The sequence below is a fragment of the Salmo salar genome, chromosome 12 (genome assembly GCF_965601325.2).
Source record: "Salmo salar chromosome 12, fSalSal1, whole genome shotgun sequence".
In the NCBI taxonomy this organism is placed as follows: Eukaryota; Metazoa; Chordata; class Actinopteri; order Salmoniformes; family Salmonidae; genus Salmo; species Salmo salar.
In genome coordinates, this window is record NC_138302.1 from 103,503,772 (window position 1) to 103,529,316 (window position 25,545).

Sequence of the window (25,545 nt, forward strand, 5' to 3'; positions counted from 1 at the left end):
GATATGTTGAACTATGTAACATATTTGGATACATAGCTACAGATTAATGGATTGCTAAATCAAATGCACTGATGAGGAAGCATCCCCGAAGGTTCCCAGAACATGTATTAGGTCGTTCTCGTAACACAATTACTGTCCAGTTTGTGGTGATGATTATAGAATGTTTGTATACAACATTTTCCTGATGTTTCAAGAAAGGTTCCTAGAACACATTTAATCACATTTAATAATTGTGATTTAATAATTCTTTAAAGGTTCCCAGAATGTTTCATTAGATTGTGGGAACAGTCTGGTGGGAACATTGTGAGTACATCACAAAAGTTATGCTCCCAAAACACAAAATCTGTCCAGTTGTAGGAATGATTTTACAATGTTTCTTTTAGGGCGCAAAAACATTCATCTGATGTTACTAGAACGTTCTCAGAACACATATAGTCTGTTCTTTAAAGGTTCCCAGAATGTTTAATTAAGTTGTTGGGAACATTGTGTGGGCATGACAAGAGATATGTTCTCAAAACACAAAAACTGTCCATTTGTGCAGATTATTACAATGTTTCTATTAGGTTGCAACAAACATTGACCTGGTGTTACAAGAACTGTTCTTCAAAAGTTCAAAAAACATTTATTTAGTTTGTGGGAAAATTTAGTGTTTCCACAAACACTAAAACGGTCTAGTTTTGCTGACATTCACATAATGTTTGTATCAAGGTGCAAAAAAAACATTAATTTGATGTTGCAAGAGTTTTGGCAGAACATCCTTTCTGAGGTCTTTAAACGTTCCCAGGACATGTAATTAGGTTGTGGGGAAAAGTGTGGGTACATTACAAGAGATAGGTTTCCAAAACACAAAATATGCTCAGTTGTGAGGAAATTGTTTAAGTTGGGTAACACAGCGCATTCCCTTAATGTTGTAAGAATGAAATGTCTGTTTTAATGATGTTTATAGCATATTTGTTTTAGGTTTAACATAATATTCCTTTGATGTTTACATTTTACCTTGTCTTTGAGGTTTCTCAGAACATTTAAAGAACATTCCCATGATGTTTCACTTCAGATTTAACAGCAGTTCACATTTGAATACTGGTATTGTAGGTGACATAAAGTTACATGGCATGTTCATTTCATTCACAGGACATTTGAACAGTATTTAATCAAACAAACACAACCATATATTTTTCTTTACACTTCATATGTTAACAATCTGCACATGTGGGGATTGAACCTGCAATGTTTTATTTCGTAGCTCATTAAACCTCTGCATCATCAGGGGATAGTTATTTTGAAATTGAGAAAAGGTTAAAACATTTTTTTTTTTAAGAAATCGTATTAAGTTTGAGTCTGTATTTAAGAAGCATATGAATACACAAGAATACAAGTTATTTAAAAGGCTCTATCCAACTAAAATCACATGTCATAAGACTGTCAACACGTGATGAAGAAAGACAATCCTAAAATACAGTGTTGCATGTTCGCAGAATACGAAGAGGTTGGGAACATTTCAATAACTGAGAAATTGCGTTCAGTTTCCTGATTGACCAAAAAGAAACACACAAAGGCACTGCTAACACAGAGTTAACTATCTGTCACGTCCTGGCCAGTAAAAGGGGTTATTTGTCATTGTAGTTGGTCAGGGCGTGGCAGGGGGTGTTTGTTTTGTGTGGTTGGATATTGTGGGTTTAGGTTTTAGTTTTCTTATTTCTATGTTTATCTAGCTTTTCTAGTTCTATGTGAGTTTTGTCAATGACCTCCAATTAGAGGCAGCTGTCTTGTTGTTGTCTCTAATTGGAGGCCATATTTAGTTGTGTTTGTTTTCACTGGGTTTTTTGGGTGGTTGTTTCTGGTATAGTCTATGCACCTTACTGGACTGTTTTTGTCGTTTGTTTTGTATTGATTAAGTGTTTTCTTTAATAAATAAGAGGATGAGCACTTTACCCGCTGCGTTTTGGTCCCCCTTCAACGACGAGTGTTACACTATCTGGCTGCAGGTCCAAAGATTGCAGATTCAATTCCACATATTCTATAACCATGTTTCATTAAATAAAATTAAAATTGAGGCTCAGATAAAAATCTCTCTACTCAAAGAGAAGATGTCCAGATGTAAAAATCGAATTAGATATGCAGAATTTAGACTAAATGTAAAAAAAAAAAATATTGTGTAAAAATGTACTGTACAACTTTTTTTTTAAACACACCCAAATACACTACCGGTCAACAGTTTTACAACACCGACTCATTCAAGGGTTTTTCTTTATTTTTACTATTTTCTTCATTGTAGAATAATAGTGAAGACATCAAAACTGTGAAGTAGCACATATGGAATCATCTAGTAACCAAAAAAGTGTTAAACAAATCAAACTATATTATATATTCTTCAAATAGCCACCCTTTGCCTTGATGACAGCTTTGCACACGCTTGGCATTCTCTCAACCAGCTTCTTGAGGTAGTTACCTGGAATGCATTTCAATTAACAGATGTGCGTTCTTAAAAGTTAATTTGTGGAATTTCTTTCCTTCTTAATGGATTTCAGCCAATCAGTTTTGATGTGACAAGGTGCAGTAGGGGGGGAATACAGAAGACAGCTCTATTTGGTAAAAGACCTAGTCCATATTATGGCAAGAACAGCTCAAATAAGCAAAGAGAAATGACGGTACATCATTACTTTAAGACATGAAGGTCAGTCAATATGGAAAATTTCAATAACTTTGAAAGTTTTCTCAAGTGCAGTTGCAAAAACCATCAAGCGCTATGATGAAACTGGCTCTCATGAGGACCACCACAGGAATGGAATATCCAGAGTTACTTCTGCTACAGAGGATACGTTCATTAGAGTTACCAGCCTCAGAAATTGCAGCCCAAATAAATGCAATAAACCACTACTAAAGGACACCAATCAGAAGAAGAGATTTGGTTAGGCCAAGACACAAGAGCAATAGACATCAGACCGGAGGAAATCTGTCCTTTGGTCTGGAGTCCACATTTGAGATTTTTGCTTCCAACCACCGTGTCTTTGTGAGATGCGGTGTTGGTGAATGGATGATCTCTGCATGTGTGGTTCCCACCATAAAGCATGGGGGAGGAGGTGAGATGGTGTGGGGGTGCTTTGCTGGTGACACTGTCTGTGATTTATTTAGAATTCAAGGCACAATTAACCAGCATGGCTACCACAGCATTCTGCAGCGATACGCCATCCCATCTGGTTTGGGCTTAGTGGGACTATCATTTCGTTTTTCAACAGGACAATGACCCAACACACCTCAAGGCTGTGTAAGGGCTATTTTACCAAGAAGTAGAGTGATGGAGTGCTGCATCAGATGACCTGGCCTCCACAATCACCCGACCTCAACCAAATTGAGATGGTTTGTGATGAGTCGGAACACAGAGTGAAGGAAAAGCAGTCAACAAGTGCTCAGCGTATGTGGAAACTCCTTCAAGACTGTTGGAAAAGCATTCCAGGTGAAGCTGGTTGAGAGAATGCGAAGATTTTGCATTGATGACAGCTTTGCACAGAGTGGCTATATAAAATATGTTTTGATTAGTTTTACCCTTTTTTCGGTTACTACATGATTCCGTATGTGTTATTTCATTGTTGTGATGAATTCACTATTATTCCACATTGTAGAAAATAGTAAAAATAAAGAAAAACCCTGGAATGAGTAGGTGTTCTAACACTTTTGACCGGTACTGTAATTTCTACTTTGAAATGCTTGACATGATCCCCCTCTGTCTTATTTTTCATGATCTGAACAGCAAAAGTGATCCTAGATCAGCACTCATAGTGTTGGATATCTTGTAAATATGGACCCAGAAGTGATGGTGAATAACCCAGTTATCAGTATATCCCTGGGTTAGTCATGTGTAAGTTGGCTAAAAAGGAAGCGTAGAATTCCTGATTACTGGATACAGGAATACTGGCTATACTTTATACTGAAAGAAGACGATGAAAGAGAGATTCCCTGGTGGCGCAGAGGATAAAACATCGCAGGTTCAATCCCCACATGTTCAGATTGTCAACATATGGCGTGTAAAAAAAAAGATGGTTGTGTTTGTATAATTAAACGTTGCTCAAATGTCCTATGAATGAAATTCAAATGCCATGTGTCTCTATATGTTTTTCCCTATATGAGAATTACCGTTAAATCGGAATAGAAATGTAATGGGGGTGTATTTCAAACTGCTTAAATTGCATGCTGAGAATGTTTTGGTTTTGGTTTTTATGTCAAACTTAAATATAACATTTTCTAAATGTTCTGAGGATGTTCAAGACAAGACAAAATGTATAGTGCATTAACATCAATGGAATATTAAGTTAATAAAACATAATAATAATAATAATACAATATTATGTAAACCTAAAACAAATATGCTGTGAACGTCATAAAAACGGATTTATTTCATTCTTACAACATTAAGGGAATGTCCTCTGCTACCTAACTTAAAAACATTGTATGAATGTCATCACATCTGAGCATATTTTGTGTTTTGAGAACCTATCTCTTGTCATGTCTCCACAATGTTACCACAATCTAATGAAAAAAAAAATGGATGTTTTGTCAACGTTCTTGCAACATCAAAGGAATGTTTTGTGCACCCAGGTACAAACATTATCTGAATGTCAACACAAGTGGACAGTTTCAGTTTTTTGGGGAACATATCTCTTGACATGTCCCCACAATGTTCCCACAACTTACTGAAACATTCTGGGAAAATTTAAAGAACAGACAAAATGTGTTCTGGGAACGTTCTTGTAACATCAGATTAATGTTTATTTTATTTTTTTGCACACTAAAAGAAACACTGTAGAATCATCCTCACAACTGGACAGTTTTGATATTTTGGGAACATATCTTTTATGATGTACCCACAACATTCCCACAACCTAATGAAATATTCTGGGAACCTTTTAAGGAACAGATTAAAAGCATTACAGGAAAGTTCTTGCAACATCGGGCAAATGTTTAATATAAACATATAACCTTTTGGTATTGTTCTGTGACGGTTGTTACATATGTTGTGCACAACATTTTAGTGAATGTCAGGAGAACATTCCAAGGATATTTAATGTAAAACATTTTTGATAAATTACATAGATTTTTTTTATCAAGAAACATTCCTTTTTGGATGTTATCAACCTAACTTTAGATTAAAAACCCTTACTAGAACTTCATGGGAATCTAATGTTCTGGGAATGTTCCCGGGTTTACTGGGATCATTCTCATCATTCTCACGATTGACACTTCTAACTTGGTCAGAAATAAAATATAAGACTAAAAGACAGAAAATGTGTCACCTTGACAGAGTAGGCCAGGGAGATGGTAACGGCCAGGGGTAGCCCCTCGGGTACAGCCACCACCAGCACGGTGACACCGATGATGAAGAACTTGACAAAGTACTGGACATAGATGGGGGTGCACTCCGTCAGCCACGGCCTCTTCTGCAGGACGAAGTTGTCCACAGCAAAGTACAGCACTAGGATGATCACTGTGATGGCTGACATCACCAGACCTGGATGGACAAGGACAAGGAGAAAGTTAATCTACTCTATTCAACTCTACTCTTCCTATATATTCTACTCTGTTCTACTCCATTCTACTCTACTCTATTACATTCTACTTTATTATATTCTACTGTACTCTATTCTACTCTACTCTATTATATTCTACTTTATTATATTCTACTGTACTCTATTCTACTCTACTCTATTATATTCTACTTTATTATATTCTACTGTACTCTATTCTACTGTACTCTATTCTACTGTACTCTTCCTATATATTCTATTCTGTTCTATTATATTCTACTTTATTATATTCTACTGTACTCTATTCTACTGTACTCTATTCTACTGTACTCTATTCTACTGTACTCTATTATAGTCTACTTTATTATATTCTACTGTACTCTTCTGTTCTACTCTACTCTACTCTACTCTACTGTAGTCTACTGTAGTCTACTCTACTGTACTCTACTCTACTGTAGTCTACTCTACTGTAGTCTACTCTACTGTAGTCTACTCTACTCTACCCCACGCTATTGTACTCTACTCTACTGAAGTCTACTCTACTGTAGTCTACCCCACTGTACTCTACTCTACTCTACTGTAGTCTACTCTACTGTACTCTACTCTACTCTACCACACTGTACTCTACTCTACTCTACTCTACTGTACTGTAGTCTACTCTACTGTACTCTACCACACTGTACTCTACTCTACTCTACACTACTCTACTCTACTCTACTGTAGTCTACCCCACTGTACTGTACTGTACTCTACTGTACTCTACTCCACTGTGCTCTACTCCACTGTGCTCTACTCCACTGTGCTCTACTCCATTGTGCTCTACTCTACTCCACTGTGCTCTACTCTACTCCACTGTGCTCTACTCCACTGTGCTCTACTCCACTGTGCTCTACTCTACTCCACTGTGCTCTACTCTACTCCACTGTGCTCTACTCTACTCTACTGTGCTCTACTCTACTCTACTCTACTCTACTGTGCTCTACTCTACTGTGCTCTACTCTACTGTGCTCTACTCTACTCCGCTCTACTCCGCTCTACTCTACTCCACTGTGCTCTACTCCACTGTGCTCTACTCCACTGTGCTCTACTCCACTGTGCTCTACTCTACTCCAGTACAGTGCTGTGATGGCTGACATTACCAGAGCTGGAGAATGACAAGGACAGTGGCAGGTAGCCTAGTGGTTAGAGGCAGGTAGCCTAGTGGTTAGAGGAGGAAAGTAGCCTAGTGGTTAGAGCAGGTAGCCAAGTGGTTAGAGAGGCAGGTAGCCTAGTGGTTAGAGAGGCAGGTAGCCTAGTGGTTAGAGAGGCAGGTAGCCTAGTGGTTAGAGGCAAGTAGCCTAGTGGATAGAGGCAAGTAGCCTAGTGGATAGAGGAGGCAAGTAGCCAAGTGGTTAGAGGAGGCAAGTAGCCTAGTGGTTGAGGCAGGGCCAGGGTGGGCGGAGCCTAGTGGTTAGAGGCAGGTAGCCTAGTGGTTAGAGCGGCAGGTAGCCTAGTGGTTAGAGGCAGGTAGCCTAGTGGTTAGAGCAGGTAGCTTAGTGGTTAGAGACGCAGGTAGCCTAGTGGTTAGAGAGGCAGGTAGCCTAGTGGTTAGAGAGGCAGGTAGCCTAGTGGTTAGAGGCAGGTAGCCTAGTGGTTAGAGGCAGGTAGCCTAGTGGTAAGAGACGCAGGTAGCCTAGTGGTTAGAGAGGCAGGTAGCCTAGTGGTTAGAGGCAAGTAGCCTAGTGGATAGAGGCAAGTAGCCTAGTGGATAGAGGAGGCAAGTAGCCAAGTGGTTAGAGGAGGCAAGTAGCCTAGTGGTTAGAGGCAGGTAGCCTAGTGGTTAGAGGCAGGTAGCCTAATGGTTAGAGCGGCAGGTAGCCTAGTGGTTAGAGGCAGGTAGCCTAGTGGTTAGAGCAGGTAGCCTAGTGGTTAGAGACGCAGGTAGCCTAGTGGTTAGAGCAGGTAGCCTAGTGGTTAGAGAGGCAGGTAGCCTAGTGGTTAGAGGCAGGTAGCCTAGTGGTTAGAGGCAGGTAGCCTAGTGGTAAGAGACGCAGGTAGCCTAGTGGTTAGAGGCAGATAGCCTAGTGGTTAGAGGCAGGTAGCCTAGTGGTTAGAGGCAGGTAGCCTAGTGGTTAGAGAGGCAGGTAGCCTAGTGGTTAGAGAGGCAGGTAGCCTAGTGGTTAGAGAGGCAGGTAGCCTAGTGGTTAGAGGCAGGTAGCCTAGTGGTTAGAGCAGGTAGCCTAGTGGTTAGAGCAGGTAGCCTAGTGGTTAGAGGCAGGTAGCCTAGTGGTTAGAGAGGCAGGTAGCCTAGTGGTTAGAGAGGCAGGTAGCCTAGTGGTTAGAGCAGGTAGCCTAGTGGTTAGAGGCAGGTAGCCTAGTGGTTAGAGGCAGGTAGCCTAGTGGTTAGAGAGGCAGGTAGCCTAGTGGTTAGAGCAGGTAGCCTAGTGGTTAGAGAGGCAGGTAGCCTAGTGGTTAGAGCAGGTAGCCTAGTGGTTAGAGGCAGAAAGCCTACTGGTTAGAGGCAGGTAGCCTAGTGGTTAGAGCAGGTAGCCTAGTGGTTAGAGCAGGTAGCCTAGTGGTTAGAGCAGGTAGCCTAGTGGTTAGAGGCAGGTAGCCTAGTGGTTAGAGGCAGGTAACCTAGTGGTTAGAGAGGCAGGTAGCCTAGTGGTTAGAGGCAGGTAGCCTAGTGGTTAGAGGCAGGTAGCCTAGTGGTTAGAGAGGCAGGTAGCCTAGTGGTTAGAGGCAGGTAGCCTAGTGGTTAGAGGCAAGTAGCCTAGTGGATAGATGAGGCAAGTAGCCAAGTGGTTAGAGGAGGCAGGTAGCCTAGTGGTTAGAGGCAGGTAGCCTAGTGGTTAGAGGCAGGTAGCCTTGTGGTTAGAGGCAGGTAGCCTAGTGGTTAGAGGCAGGTAGCCTAGTGGTTAGAGAGGCAGGTAGCCTAGTGGTTAGAGGCAGGTAGCCTAGTGGTTAGAGGAGGCAAGTAGCCTAGTGGTTAGAGGAGGCAAGTAGCCTAGTGGTTAGAGGCAGGTAGCCTAGTGGTTAGAGCGGCAGGTAGCCTAGTGGTTAGCGCCAGGTAGCCTAGTGGTTAGAGGCAGGTAGCCTAGTGGTTAGAGCAGGTAGCCTAGTGGTTAGAGGCAGGTAGCCTAGTGGTAAGAGACGCAGGTAGCCTAGTGGTTAGAGCAGGTAGCCTAGTGGTTAGAGAGGCAGGTAGCCTAGTGGTTAGAGAGGCAGGTAGCCTAGTGGTTAGAGGCAGGTAGCCTAGTGGTTAGAGCAGGTAGCCTAGTGGTTAGAGGCAGGTAGCCTAGTGGTTAGAGAGGCAGGTAGCCTAGTGGTTAGAGAGGCAGGTAGCCTAGTGGTTAGAGCAGGTAGCCTAGTGGTTAGAGGCAGGTAGCCTAGTGGTTAGAGCAGGTATCCTAGTGGTTAGAGGCAGGTAGCCTAGTGGTTAGAGAGGCAGGTAGCCTAGTGGTTAGAGCAGGTAGCCTAGTGGTTAGAGAGGCAGGTAGCCTAGTGGTTAGAGAGGCAGGTAGCCTAGTGGTTAGAGCAGGTAGCCTAGTGGTTAGAGAGGCAGGTAGCCTAGTGGTTAGAGCAGGTAGCCTAGTGGTTAGAGAGGCAGGTAGCCTAGTGGTTAGAGCAGGTAGCCTAGTGGTTAGAGGCAGGTAGCCTAGTGGTTAGAGCAGGTAGCCTAGTGGTTAGAGAGGCAGGTAGCCTAGTGGTTAGAGAGGCAGGTAGCCTAGTGGTTAGAGAGGCAGGTAGCCTAGTGGTTAGAGCGTTGGACTAATAACTGAAATGTTGCTAGATCGGATCCCTGAGCTGAGAAGGTAAAAATCTGTCGTTCTGCCCCTGAATAAGGCAGTTAACCCACTGTTCCCCGACAGGCCGTCATTGAAATTAAGAATTTGTGCCTAGTTAAATAAATAAAGGTAAAAAAAAAATGCAACTTCACAAATCAACAGCAGCAGCAATGCATTAAATATGTATCTCTGTGATTCCACATCAACATTTCAAAGACTATTGATTATGCATTATATCATATTGATTGATCTGCCGTACCTGCTTTGCCGATCTGAACAGCCAGCTTGGTCAGTTTCCCCTGGAGGACAGACTTCTCTTTTTTGGAGACATTTGCTTTCTTCTTCTCCTTCTCCTCCGTCTCCCCTCCCTCGGCGCTCTTCAGAGGCTGCATCTCCATGGCAGCCGCTCCGTCCTGCTTCTTCACTGAAACAACCAGAGGAACACAAAGACAGTGGTTAATATGGGATCGGGGCCTTCCCTAGTCTTTTCGGGGCCGAAGCAAAATTCGTTTTTTTTGTGGTCCCCCCCCTTGACGGCAGAGAGAAACATGTCAGTTTTAAAGTTAATTTCCTGACATTCCTGCCTACACTTTTTGCCATGTGGCATAGACAAAATGTTGCAGTTTTAAAGCAAGTTTTCTGCATGTTCTACACATTTTGCCATGGGGCAAAGTGAACATTTTGAAATGTTCTAACACATGGGGCAGAGAGATATTTTTTGCAGTTTGAAAGGAAGTCTTCCACATTTCTACACATTTTGCCATGGGACGGAGAGAAAATGTTTCAAATTCATAACACATTTAATTTATTTCATTTTGTGATTAAAGAGAGAAATTTGTGCAGTTTAAAGCTAATGTCCTACAATTCTACAGATGTTGCCATGACTTATGCCATGTTCATATGATATCTGAATGAGACTGACTAACAAAATAAATGGGGCCCCCCCTGGAGGTCAGGGCCCCCGGTTGGTAGTTGGCCATGATTACTACCAGTTCATATAACTGGCTGCTAGAATAACATACCAATCTAAAACATGTTAGCTGACATGGCTAACATGGCTAACATAGCTAACATGGCTGACATGGCTAACATGGCTAACATAGCTAACATGGCTAACATAGCTAACATGGCTGACATGGCTAACATGGCTAACATGGCTAACATAGCTGACATGGCTAACATGGCTAACATAGCTAACATGGCTGACATGGCTAACATGGCTAACATGGCTAACATAGCTGACATGGCTGACATGGCTAACATAGCTAACATGGCTGACATGGCTAACATGGCTAACATGGCTGACATGGCTGACATGGCTAACATAGCTGACATGGCTAACATAGCTAACATGGCTAACATGGCTAACATGGCTGACATGGCTGACATGGCTAACATAGCTGACATGGCTAACATGGCTAACATAGCTGACATGGCTGACATGGCTAACATAGCTAACATGGCTGACATGGCTAACATGGCTAACATGGCTAACATGGCTGACATGGCTAACATGGCTAACATGGCTAACATAGCTGACATGGCTGACATGGCTAACATAGCTGACATGGCTAACATGGCTAACATAGCTGACATGGCTGACATGGCTGACATGGCTAACATGGCTAACATAGCTGACATGGCTAACATGGCTGACATGGCTGACATGGCTAACATGGCTAACATGGCTGACATGGCTGACATGGCTAACATAGCTAACATGGCTGACATGGCTAACATGGCTAACATGGCTAACATAGCTGACATGGCTAACATAGCTGACATGGCTAACATAGCTAACATAGCTGACATGGCTAACATAGCTGACATGGCTAACATAGCTAACATGGCTGACATGGCTAACATAGCTAACATGGCTAACATGGCTAACATGGCTGACATGGCTAACATGGCTGACATGGCTAACATGGCTGACATGGCTAACATGGCTAACATGGCTGACATGGCTGACATGGCTAACATAGCTGACATGGCTGACATGGCTAACATGGCTGACATAGCTGACATAGCTGACATGGCTAACATAGCTGACATGGCTAACATGGCTAACATAGCTGACATGGCTAACATGGCTAACATAGCTGACATGGCTGACATGGCTGACATGGCTAATCGAGTGACTGTCAGTGACTGACATAACAATTGAGAAACTTCTGATGAAGAACCCAATGTTGAACTCACACCTTGTGTATTCTACAATTCTAACTCTCAATAGTAAGATGAGTATATATGTATACAGTATTTACAGTATATACATACACTAAATGGACAAAAAAAACACACAGCAATGCAATCTTCATAGACAAACATTGGCAGTAGAATGGCCTTACTGAAGAGCTCAGTGATTTTAAAATTGGCAACGTCATAGGATAACACCTTTCCAACAAGTCAGTTTTCCAACAAGCGCATATACGGCATGTCAAAATTGCCTGTACTAGATTAGTCCTATATGATAGATTTAGTCCTATATGACAGATTTAGTCCTATATGATAGATTATATGATAGATTTAGTCCTATATGATAGATTTAGTCCTATACGATAGATTTAGCCCTATAAACTAGATTAGTCCTATATGATAGATTAGTCCTATATGATAGATTATATGATAGATTAGTCCTATACAATAGAATTAGTCCTATATGATAGATTAGTCCTATATGATAGATTAGTCCTTTGTGATTGAATAGTCCTATATGATAGATTTAGTCCTATATGATAGATTCAGTCCTACATGATAGATTTAGTCCTATATGATAGATTATATGATAGATTTAGTCCAATATGATAGATTATATGATAGATTAGTCCTATATGTTAGATTAGTCCTACATGATAGATTTAGTCCTATATGATAGATTATATGATAGATTAGTCCTATATGATAGATTTAGTCCTATATGATTGATTATGTGATAGATTTAGTCCTACATGATAGATTTAGTCCTATATGATAGATTATATGATAGATTTGTCCAATATGATAGATTAGTCCTATATGACAGATTATATGATAGATTTAGTCCTATATGATAGATTAGTCCTATATGATAGATTAGTCCTATATGATAAATTATATGATAGAGTAGTCCTCTATGATAGATTAGTCCTATATGATAGATTAGTCCTATATGATAGATTATATGATAGATTAGTCCTCTATGGTAGATTAGTCCTATATGATAGATTAGTCCTATATGATAGATTATATGATAGATTAGTCCTCTATGATAGATTAGTCCTATATGATAGATTAGTCCTATATGATAGATTATATGATAGATTAGTCCTCTATGATAGATTAGTCCTATATGATAGATTATATGATAGATTAGTCCTCTATGATAGATTATATGATAGATTAGTCCTCTATGATAGATTATATGATAGATTAGTCCTATATGATAGATTATATGATAGATTAGTCCTCTATGATAGATTAGTCCTATATGATAGATTTAGTCCTACATGATAGATTTAGTCCTATATGATAGATTATATGATAGATTAGTCCTATGTGATTGATTAGCCTTCCCTGTAGCTCAGTTGGTAGAGCATGGTGTTTGCAACACCAGGGTTGTGGGTTCGATTCCCACGGGGGGCCAGCACAGAAAAAAAAAAAAAAATGTATGAAATGTATGCATTCACTACTGTAAGTCGCTCTGGATAAGAGCATCTGCTAAATGACTAAAATGTAAAATGTAAATGATTAGTCCTATATGATAGATTAGTCCTATGTGATTGATTAGTTCTATATGGTAGATTAGTCCTATATGATAAATTATATGATAGATTAGTCCTATATGATAGATTATATGATAGATTATTCCTATATGATAGATTAGTCCTATATGATAGATTAGTCCTATATGATAGATTATATGATAGATTAGTCCTATATGATAGATTATATGATAGATTATTCCTATATGATAGATTAGTCCTATATGATAGATTATATATAGATTAGTCCTATATGATAGATTAGTCCTATATGATAGATTATATATAGATTAGTTCTAAATGATAGATTATATATAGATTAGTCCTATATGATAGATTATATATAGATTAGTCCTATATGATAGATTATATATAGATTAGTCCTATATGATAGATTATATATAGATTAGTCCTATATGATAGATTATATGATAGATTAGTCCTATATGATAGATTATATGATAGATTAGTCCTATATGATAGATTATATGATAGATTAGTCCTAAATGATAGATTATATGATAGATTATTCCTAGATGATAGATTAGCCCTATGTGATAGATGTAGTCCTATATGATAGATTATTGATGTGATTTTGGGCTATTGATGTTACTATAGGCACTAGCACGATGTGACTATAGGTTGTAGGTTTTCGAAAGTAACAAAAACAAATCTCTAAACTCTCAGTTCCTCGCCTCAGGCTGCACAGCTGTTCTCTCATCAAGTGATCATATGTTCACCCATCAGACTATTCTCAATTAAACCTTCACTAATATGTCAAATTCATTTCGATTTAACATGGCCCATTATCAAGTGGTCGGAAACAGGGGCAGGGGAATGAAGACAGTTCATATGCACGCGAATAGCGAATGGATCCCGGGCCCTGTCCCGCCAGTCCGTTTTACAATGATTTCTGATAGGCTACTTGGGTTTTATAGCGTATCTGTGGTTAATATGAGCAGCTGAGAAGTAAATATAAAAACACATATTTCACTCCAGGCATTAACCAATGTTTGAGGACCATGCTCTCGCTGCATGACAGGTGATATTCCACACACACTCTGTATGCCATTGGCTCTCCTACCCTGTTCCTGCACCTACCCAGTTCTCTGTATGCCATGGGCTCTCCTACCCTGTTCCTGTAGCTACCCAGTACTCTGTATGCCATGGGATATCATACCCTGTTCCTTCACCTACCCAGTACTCTGTATGCCATGGGCTCTCCTACCCTGTTCCTGCATCTACCCAGTACTCTGTATGCCATGGGCTCTCCTACCCTGTTCCTGCAGCTACCCAGTACTCTGTATGCCATGGGATTTCCTACCCTGTTCCTGTATCTACCCAGTACTCTGTATGCCATGGGCTCTTCTACCCTGTTCATGCAGCTACCCAGTACTCTGTATGCCATGGGCTCTCCTACCCTGTTTATCTACCCAGTAATCTGTATGCCATGGGCCCTCCTACCCTGTTCCTGCAGCTACCCAGTACTCTGTATGGGCTCTCCAACCCTGTTCCTGCAGATACCCAGTACTCTATATGCCATGGGATCCTCTACCCTGTTCCTGCAGCTACCCAGTACTATGCATGCCATGGGCCCTCCTACCCTGTTCCTGTAGCTACCCAGTACTCTGTATGCCATGGGCTCTCCTACCCTGTTTATCTACCCAGTACTCTGTATGCCATGGGCTCTCCTACCCTGTTCTTGCAGCTACCCAGTACTCTGTATGCCATGGGATTTCCTACCCTGTTCCTGTATCTACCCAGTACTCTGTATGCCATGGGCTCTTCTACCCTGTTCATGCAGCTACCCAGTTCTCTGTATGCCATGGGCTCTCCTACCCTGTATATCTACCCAGTAATCTGTATGCCATGGGCCCTCCTACCCTGTTCCTGCAGCTACCCAGTACTCTGTATGGGCTCTCCAACCCTGTTCCTGCAGATACCCAGTACTCTATATGCCATGGGATCTCCTACCCTGTTCCTGCAGCTACCCAGTACTATGCATGCCATGGGCCCTCCTACCCTGTTCCTGTAGCTACCCAGTACTCTGTATGCCATGGGCTCTCCTACCCTGTTCATCTACCCAGTACTCTGTATGCCATGGGCTCTCCTACCCTGTTCCTGCAGCTACCCAGTACTCTGTATGCCATGGGATTTCCTACCCTGTTCCTGTATCTACCCAGTACTCTGTATGCCATGGGCTCTCCTACCCTGTTCCTGTATCTACCCAGTACTCTGTATGCCATGGGCTCTTCTACCCTGTTCATGCAGCTACCCAGTACTCTGTATGCCATGGGCTCTCCTACCCTGTTTATCTACCCAGTAATCTGTATGCCATGGGCCCTCCTACCCTGTTCCTGCAGCTACCCAGTACTCTGTATGGGCTCTCCAACCCTGTTCCTGCAGATACCCAGTACTCTATATGCCATGGGATCTCCTACCCTGTTCCTGCAGCTACCCAGTACTATGCATGCCATGGGCCCTCCTACCCTGTTCCTGTAGCTACCCAGTACTCTGTATGCCATGGGCTCTCCTACCCTGTTCATCTACCCAGTACTCTGTATGCCATGGGCTCTCCTACCCTGTTCCTGCAGCTACCCAGTACTCTGTATGCCATGGGCTCTCCTACCCTGTTCCTGCAGCTACCCAGTACTCTGTATGCCATGGGCTCTCTTACCCTGTTCCTGCATCTACCCAGTAGTCTGTATGCCATGGGCTCTCCTACCCTGTTCAGCTACCCAGTACTCTGTATGCCATGTGCTCTCCTACCCTGTTCCTACTGCTACCCAGTACTCTGTATGCCATGGTCTCTCCTACCCTGTTCCTGCAGCTACCCAGTACTCTGTATGCCATGGTCTCTCCTACCCTGTTCCTGCAGCTACCCAGTACTCTGTATGCCATGGTCTCTCCAACCCTGTTCCTGCAGATACCCAGTGCTTAATTTGGAAAAACAAGTGAAATCTGTTCGGGGACGTCGTTATTAAAATAGTTTTCGGCAACGACACATCTTTAATTAAAATGTTGACTGCCTGTCTGCCCTTCACGATGAAATGAACAAAAGAACGAGCGGAGAGATCGAAACGCATGAGATCTTCTGTGTATCTAAAGTTATCACCCAATTCATTATGAAAATATAAAAACTAATCAAAATACAAATTCACGCTAATTTTTAAACTAACTGTAAGCTGATGAACATAACCAATGACCCAACAGCATCCCCTAGATCTACACGTTCTCTCCCAGACTAATGGATATAACGTTTGGAGCATAGCAGAAGGTAACCAGTCCATCCAGCATGGATAATAATACAGTCCACACTCAAAGGCTGTTACTAGAATGTGTTTAATATTGGAGTATAGGCTAGACCAATTATGTACCAAAGACATCTTAAAATCAGTTTTATGTTTTTCTGTCATGTGTAATATGCAGTAGACTATGTATTGTATAAAGGCATAATCATAATTTGAATTCATTAAAAAAAAACTTTTAAAAATGCCATGGGGGGGGGGGCTTGGGCTCATAAGCCTATGAATATGCATCAGCTCTAAATATGCATATGGGTGTTTTGAATGAATCAACACCTTAGAAAGGGCTGTCCATTTCTTTGTGTTAGTGTAACCGATGTGAAATGGCTAGCTAGTTAGCGGTGGTACGCGCTAATAGAGTTTCAATCAGTGACGTCACTCGCCTTGAGACTTGAAGTAGGGTTTCCCCTTGCGTTGCAAGGGCCGCGGCTTTTGTGGCACGATGGGTAACGATGCTTCGTGGGGTGTCAGTTGTTGATGTGTGCAGAGGGTCCCTGGTTCAAGCCCAGGTTGGGGCGAGGAGAGGGACGGAAGCTATACTGTTACATTAGGCTTTCAAACAACATCTACAACGACCATGTTTTATACTCAGTTTCAACTTGCTGTTGAACTTCTTTCTTCAAAATGACCACAACTTAGGCTGGTCCATCCATGGACATCTTTCCTACAGCCATTTATGGTTTGTTCCAGGGTTGACCGTGACATTGTTGATCGTAACAGGGTTGACCGTGACAGGGTTGACTGTAACAGGGTTGACCGTGACAGGGTTGACTGTAACAGGGTTGACGGTAACAGGGTTGACTGTGACAGGATTGACTAACAGGGTTAGCGGCGTCCCGTCAACGGGACAGTTGTAAATTATGCAGCGCCTTGTGTCAAAATCGCAGATTTTAGAGAAACAACAAATGTCGCTACATAAGTGTCTTACATCGGCTGAATGCTAAAATTCTTGTTAATATAACTGCACTGTCCAATTTACAGTAGCTATTACAGTGAAATAATACCATGCTATTGTTTGAGGAGAGCTCCTAACAACAAAACCGTTTTTTCCCCGCGATAGGTTTGATAAATTAATCTCTGAAGGTGAAATGTGTACTTACATTCTGAAATCTTGCTCTGATTTATCATCCAAAGGGTCCCAGAGATAACATGAAGTGTTGTTTTGTTAGATAAATCCGTTTTCATATCCTAAAAAAGGTCCATATAGCGTGCACAATCGATTTTGTATTTCCACTCGTTCAATTTGCAAAGGAAGGAATCTGTGAAAATCTAACCCTCAGCGTTGTTTCAACCAGTCATATCACATTCGTATGTATTCCTCAGAGATCCTAGAACGTAACCAGACTTCACTACATTATTAGGGGTGTAGTATATCCTATAGGACACCATATTTGGTCAGAGAGCGATGCCTTCATGGCACGCCGATGACGCGGGCGGTCTTCACTTGATCGACTCTAACTCTAAACAAAGCTAGCTAGATGGCCAATGAGCTGGGCTTTACGGGAGTATCCGGAAACCCTGTGTCTGTCGCAAAATGTAGGTGCTAACCTTTTTGCGCCAAAATTTTTTTTGACAAAAATTATAAGAATATTCAGAGTTATGAAGTTATGAAAACTGGTTGTTTTGCAAATGTTGAACTTATAATATGGCTACTAATACTGGAAAAGCTAAATCAACGTGTCCTTTGCTTTCAATTAATAATATGATTCTTAACATTTGTGTCTGCATGTAGACAACATTCAGTATTCTTCAGGATAATAATAACAGACTCATTATTTGCCCTTGGTTACCTTATCACAGTACAATGTAAAGTACTTTGAGCACTAGTGGAAAACCCTGTACAGCCCTGTCACCTGACCCATTAACAATACACAATACACTGCACAGCCCTGTGTGACCTGACCCATTAACAATATACAATACACTGCACAGCCCTGTGTGACCTAACCTCTTAGCAATACACAGCGGTAACCTAACTTACAGGAGAGAGAGACAGAGAGAGAGAGACAGAGAGAGAGACAGACAGACAAAGAGAGAGAGAGACAGAGAGAGAGAGAGAGAGAGACAGAGAGAGAGAGAGAGAGACAGAGAGAGAGAGACAGAGAGAGAGACAGACAGACAAAGAGAGAGAGAGAGACAGAGAGAGAGAGAGAGAGAGAGACAGAGAGAGAGAGACAGAGAGAGAGAGACAGAGAGTGAGACAGACAGACAAACAGAGCGAGAGAGAGACAGACAGAGCGAGACAGAGAGAGAGAGACAGAGCGAGACAGAGAGAGAGAGACAGAGCGAGACAGAGAGAGAGACAGAGCGAGACAGAGAGAGAGACAGAGAGAGAGAGAGAGATAGAGAGAGAGAGAGAGAGACAGAGTGAGAGAGACAGACAGACAAAGAGAAAGAGAGACAGAGAGAGACAGAGAGAGAGACAGAGAGAGAGAGAGACAGAGAGAGAGACAGACAGACAAACAGAGCGAGAGAGAGACAGACAGAGCGAGACAGAGAGAGAGAGAGACAGAGCGAGACAGAGAGAGAGAGACAGAGCGAGACAGAGAGAGAAAGACAGAGCGAGACAGAGAGAGCAACAGAGCGAGAGAGAGAGAGAGAGAGAGACAGTGCGAGAGAGAGAGACTTTGACACCTGGAGCTGAGACAGCCACATCGCTGCAGACTGACTGACAACAACACTGCAGACACAAGACGTACATCAGGCTGAATGGATGTTAATTCAACATTAGAGGAACCTTAGAGACTCAAAGTTAGAGGAACGTTCGAGCTAGGCTTGCAAAAATTCAGATAACTTTCCCAAAATCAATAGGTTTGTCCAGAAATTCTGGTCGGAAAATTCCTTAAATCAATGAATAAGCAGAAAATCTGAAAATCCTCCGACCAGGATTCCTGGAAAACCTGGGAATTTTTTGGGGGAAAGTTACCGGAATTTTTGCAACCCTAGTTAGAGCACATCCCAACCATGGGGGAAAGTTGAAAATAGGTTACCTTTAGTCTGGTTGTTCTCCATATTGCCATCCTGTATTTTACCTACGATGAAGACATACGAGATACAGAACAATAAGAACCAAAGCAGACAATAAACAAACAATCATTACCAGGACAAACATTACAATGACATAAAAAGGAAAACAATAACATTTATATTTATTGAGCATTGTCAGGAGTTCGCATACAGGACAGAAAAGCTACTTTTTAATGAGGTAGATTCTGCTTCAGGGATGGTAATTTGGACGTCTGCTAATTTTTCCTATTTGAATTGTTGTGTGTGTGTGTGTATGCCTGGGCTTGCTAACGAGTCAACAACTATTAGAAATAATGTCAATCAAAAACAGATAATTGTCCCGTGTGGCTCAGTTGGTAGAGCATGGTGTTTGCAATGCCAGGGTTGTGGGTTCAATTCCCACAGGGGACCAGTATGGGAAAAATAATAATAATAATGTATGAAATGTATGCAGTCGCTCTGGATAAGAGCGTCTGCTTAAATGACTAAAATGTAAAAAAAATGTAATAATTGATAATACAACTAGATTTGAAAATAATGTGACTATGCAGTCAATTAGGAAGTGTCATGTTTTGAAAGGTTGCTTAGGTGAACGAGAAAATATAAATATATATATTTGAAAACGTTGCTCTAAAGGGTATTTTATAATCGCTGTATAAACAAAAAACACAGTTCAAACTGACGTAAGTAACTGTATTTCTGTATCTGTCTGACAATGGGGGTGAAAACAGTAAGTTGACTTCAATAGACTTCAAAAGTGATTTGAGCGTGATGCAAATATTGTTATTTGATATCAAGTTTTGTCAATCACTTGATGTTAAACTGTACTTGAATAACTACAAGACCGATGCTATCACAGCTCAGATTTCCTCTCTATGGATCAGTGTGGTCATTTTGAAGAGCGACATACTCACAGACTACAGGAAGCGACATACTCACAGACTACAGGAAGCGACATACTCACAGACTACAGGAAGCGACATACTCACAGACTACAGGAAGCGACATACTCACAGACTACAGGAAGCGACATACTCACAGACTACAGGAAGCGACATACTTACAGACTACAGGAAGCGACATACAGACTACAGGAAGTGACATACTCACAGACTACAGCAAGTGACATACTGACATACAGACTACAGGGAATTCCTCACATCAACAGTACAAGAAAAGCCATTCAGATATTTCATGAGGTATCAAGACACAGAATCACAGAGTTACAAGATACTGTACAATGAGGAAATAGACACACACACACACCACACACACACACACACACACACACACACACACACACACACACACACACACCACACACCACACACCACACACACACACACACACACACACACACACACACACACACACACACACACACACACACAGAGGACCAACACAGAGCATGCAGTGTAAGAGTGAGGTCAGAATCCTCATGCACGGTCAGACAGAGATAGAGAGAGGAATTGAGAGGAATTGAAGTGAAGGAATTGAAGTGAAGGAATTGAACGCTGGACAGAAAAAGACTATAGGAAAGAAATCCTCCCACAAAGACATATTTATAAAAACCGGGCTTCTGAAGGAGACTAGCAGGGGTCTGATAGAAGGTTAAGGATGGAGGATCTTGAAAGCCACATAATCATACACAGAGCGTTTTTTACTCCAAGGTTCATCCTACCAACAACGGGATGAAAGCTCATGTATTCATTCGTATGAATAACTTGTTTTTAAAACAGAAATGAAAGAGTTTAAGTAGGCTACTTGGAGAAATTAACCCTGTTGAAAACGTACAGTAACTTGCCAGGCAGAAACCCTTCGCCTACATTCACGGCCTGGTGCACACTGGGTAATGGTCATCTATTCAGTTCACTGTATCTTTGAGGATGGAGGAACGTTTTTTTAGATATAACATTTAAAGAGTTCCAAGTTGTTAGGAATTTAGTTGGATCCTGTTCAAAAAGTATGATGCTCACTTTACAGTGTGTACCGGACAGAAACTATTCTCATCGCCTGCATCTGTACAATAACAGACCCAGACTGTGTCTTTCTCAGTCAGTCAATGTAAACGGCTCTTTCTATTCAGTTCATTTCTACCATAACATCAGATCCATTCCCAGAGGACATGGAAAGATAGTCCTAGAGCTGAGAAGAAGACAATACACAATACAATGGCTGCGTCACAAAATGGTACCATATTCCCTAAATAGTGAACTACTTTTGACCAGGGACTGTAGGGGGGGGGGGGGGGGGGGGTGCTATTTAGGACTTGGGTAGATTCATCTACTTCAGACATCAGTGACAGGAAACTAGTAATAACTCAAACCAATGACTTTGCTTATCCTTTATGAGGGAGGAGACGAGGAGGAAAAGACAGTCGGAGGAGAGGAGGAGGATGTTGAGGGCAGGAAGAGGTGGAAAATGGATGAGGCAGTAGTACCCAGGAAGTATAGCAGGACGGGAGCCGGGGCCCTACCATCCGGCTGGCTGCCAGGTGCAGTCCCCTGCGCATGGGGTGGGCAGAGGGATGGGGGCAGTCTATAGTAGCAAGTAAATCATGGATAAAAAAAAAAGGCAACAGTGAACACAAATAACATGGTTAAAACCCTGAATAACCAAATATCATGATTAAAAGCCTGAATAACCAAATATCATGGTTAAAACCCTGAATATCATGGTTAAAACCCTGAATAACCAAATATCATGGTTAAAAGCCTGAATAACCAAATATCATGGTTAAAACCCTGAATAACCAAATATCATGGTTAAAACCCTGAATAACCAAATATCATGGTTAAAACCCTGAATAACCAAATATCATGGTTAAAACCCTAAATAACCAAATATCATGGTTAAAACCCTGAATAACCAAATATCATGGTTAAAACCCTGAATAACCAAATATCATGGTTAAAACCCTGAATAACCAAATATCATGGTTAAAACCCTGAATATCCAAATATCATGGTTAAAACCCTGAATAACCAAATATCATGGTTAAAACCCTGAATAACCAAATATCATGGTTAAAACCCTGAATAACCAAATATCATGGTTAAAACCCTGAATAACCAAATATCATGGTTAAAACCCTAAATAACCAAATATCATGGTTAAAACCCTGAATAACCAAATATCATGGTTAAAACCCTGAATAACCAAATATCATGGTTAAAACCCTGAATAACCAAATATCATGGTTAAAACCCTGAATATCCAAATATCATGGTTAAAACCCTGAATAACCAAATATCATGGTTAAAACCCTGAATAACCAAATATCATGGTTAAAACCCTGAATAACCAAATATCATGGTTAAAAGCCTGAATAACCAAATATCATGGTTAAAAGCCTGAATAACCAAATATCATGGTTAAAACCCTGAATAACCAAATATCATGGTTAAAACCCTGAATAACCAAATATCATGGTTAAAAGCCTGAATAACCAAATATCATGGTTAAAACCCTGAATAACCAAATATCATGGTTAAAAGCCTGAATAACCAAATATCATGGTTAAAACCCTGAATAACCAAATATCATGGTTAAAACCCTGAATAACCAAATATCATGGTTAAAACCCTGAATAACCAAATATCATGGTTAAAACCCTGAATAACCAAATATCATGGTTAAAACCCTGAATAACCAAATATCATGGTTAAAACCCTGAATAACCTAATATCATGGTTAAAACCCTGAATAACCAAATATCATGGTTAAAACCCTGAATAACCAAATATCATGGTTAAAACCCTGAATAACCAAATATCATGGTTAAAACCCTGAATAACCAAATATCATGGTTAAAACCCTGAATAACCAAATATCATGGTTAAAACCCTGAATAACAGTACGATTAGTGTCGTTGCTGCAGTTAATTCACACTAGGATTGCCCAAAAAAATCTTTCCCCCAAAAAATTCCTCCAAACAGGTAATAATGGATAAGTGACCAGATTTCTGCAATCCTAGTTTACACACTGATGTTTAAAACTGAGAGTGTTGGAGGAATGGTACCATACAGGCATTACAAAGAGAGGAAGGTTTGACCAATTTCTTGAACGAAAAAAAAAACAAACCAGTGAAGAGAAAAAAAAAACACAGGCTAAAACCCCTATCTGTCAGGAGGTTATCTACTGTACATCTAGTGTGGTTATATCAATACCTAATCAATACCTAATCAATACCTAATCAATGTGTATTCCAGGGCTAATCAATCAATACGATCAATCAATCTCAACCATGTTATTATTCATGTCGTGTCATTGAGCAGGAAAATAAATCCCAAAACACAGCAATGTGATTGGAACAGAACATAATGTGGTTCAACTGGTTCAATGTCATTCCATCACTGCAACAACAATGGCTACAAGACATCCAGACTACTGGTAGAGGAAGAAAACACCATCTGTTACATACTCAGGGGTGGAATTGGAGGCAATTGCTTTAAGAACACAGTTCACAAAAAATGTAATTATATTTTACGTGTTGGGAATTACGTTTTGAATGATGTTTAAACTCTTAGGATTTTACACCGGGAGTCGACATTATTTTTTATTCCAATGCCACCCTTGTGTATAATGTACACTTCACATGCAACGTTTCCTTCACAGGAGGGTAGAAGATGCATTACATTAGTAGAATCTTCCGGTCTGTTTCTGCATCCCAAAACGCACCCTATTCCCTATGTAGTGCACTACTTTTGACCAGAGCCCTATGGGGCCCATAGGGGATAGGGTGCCATTTGGGACTCAGTTCCTCTTCATTCTATTCAATCTCTTTAAAGTCTGTCTGGGGTGAATTGGTGAATGTTAAATCATTCCTTGTGAAGTTACTATTACTATTTAACTCAGCAGATCTCTTTAGTGAATTTAACCAATCACAGGCAGTGATTAGGTTGATTTAACCAATCACAGGCTTGGATCATGTTGATTTAACCAATCACAGGCTTGGATCATGTTGATTTAACCAATCGCAGGCTTGGATCATGTTGATGTAACCAATCACAGGCTTTGATCATGTTGATTTAACCAATCACAGGCTTTGATCATGTTGATTTAACCAATCACAGGCGTCGATCATGTTGATGTAAACCAATCACAGGCTTTGATCATGTTGATGTAACCAATCACAGGCTTTGATCATGTTGATTTAACCAATCACAGGCGTGGATCATGTTGATGTAAACCAATCACAGGCTTTGATCATGTTGATTTAACCAATCACAGGCTTGGATGTGGGACATTTGAAACTGTATTGGGGACGGTGGGGGAAACATGGATGAGATGGGGTTTTCTTTCATCCTTTTAAAAGATGCAGTAATGTGTATGGGTCTGCTCCTGGGAGACTGAAGCCCGGTTGGTTACTGTTGATTAGGGACAGGGAAGGGGTTGGGGTAGTTCAGTAGGGTAGTTAGGGGGGGGGGGGGGGGGTTCAGTGTTGGTCCTGGTGGGTATTGGGTACAGGGGGACTGAGGAATGGGACGAGGGTCACAAAGAGAGATACTCTACCTGTGTTTTGTTGGCCATCCTCCACTGCCTCACCTGTGTGTTGGTTTATAGAACCATAGATAACAAGAGAGTAAGGAGAGGAGATGGACCCAGAGCTTAGAGTACAGCTGGCCACTTCCCACAGCAGGCCACACCGACAGCAGCCAGTAGGCATATCATATACATAGGTCATTGTGTTTGGAGTTATTGTTAAGACAGAGTTCTTTTAGAGTAGTATCACCTTCCCCAGGAGATTCAAACCTGTCCAAGATGGACACTTTACCTCTACCAGGAAGTGCCTTTCATCAGTCAATAGTTGGAGCAGTTTAAGTACCTAATAATCTGATGATAATAATAATAATACTATTAATGATAATAATACTAATGACAGATATAATACTAATGATAATCTGATAATAATAATGACATTAATCCAAATATTGATATTAATAAGAATAATTATAATAAGAATACTAATAATTATATTAATAATAACAATGATATTAATAATAGTAATGATATTAATATTAATAATAATAATAATAGCATAATTCACAATAATAATATAAATAATAATAATATAAATATTCCTAAAATTAAGTATATAAATATTAATAATAATAATGATATTAATAATAATAATAATATTCATAATAATAAAAATGACATTAATAATAATATCAACAATAATACTATTTATATCAATAATAAT

General features: G+C 40.7%; 1 protein-coding gene across 10 annotated transcripts in view; it reads right to left on the bottom strand.

Annotated features, from left to right (window-relative positions):
* Positions 1–25,545, bottom strand: part of LOC106566233 (plasma membrane calcium-transporting ATPase 2) — a 294,986-nt gene that overhangs the window by 63,309 nt on the left and 206,132 nt on the right. For 5 of the 10 annotated variants that reach the window (XM_014134114.3, XM_082959527.1, XM_082959524.1 and 2 more), the window contains exons 7-10: positions 24,855–24,887; positions 19,325–19,366; positions 9,546–9,710; positions 5,289–5,503 (exon numbers count right to left, since the gene is read on the bottom strand). In XM_014134114.3, coding sequence (XP_013989589.1) covers positions 5,289–5,503; positions 9,546–9,710; positions 19,325–19,366; positions 24,855–24,887 — 455 coding nt within the window. The remainder of the gene's footprint in view (positions 1–5,288; positions 5,504–9,545; positions 9,711–19,324; positions 19,367–24,854; positions 24,888–25,545) is intronic. The other 5 variants (XM_014134115.3, XM_045691982.2, XM_082959526.1 and 2 more) reach the window with 2 other exon arrangements.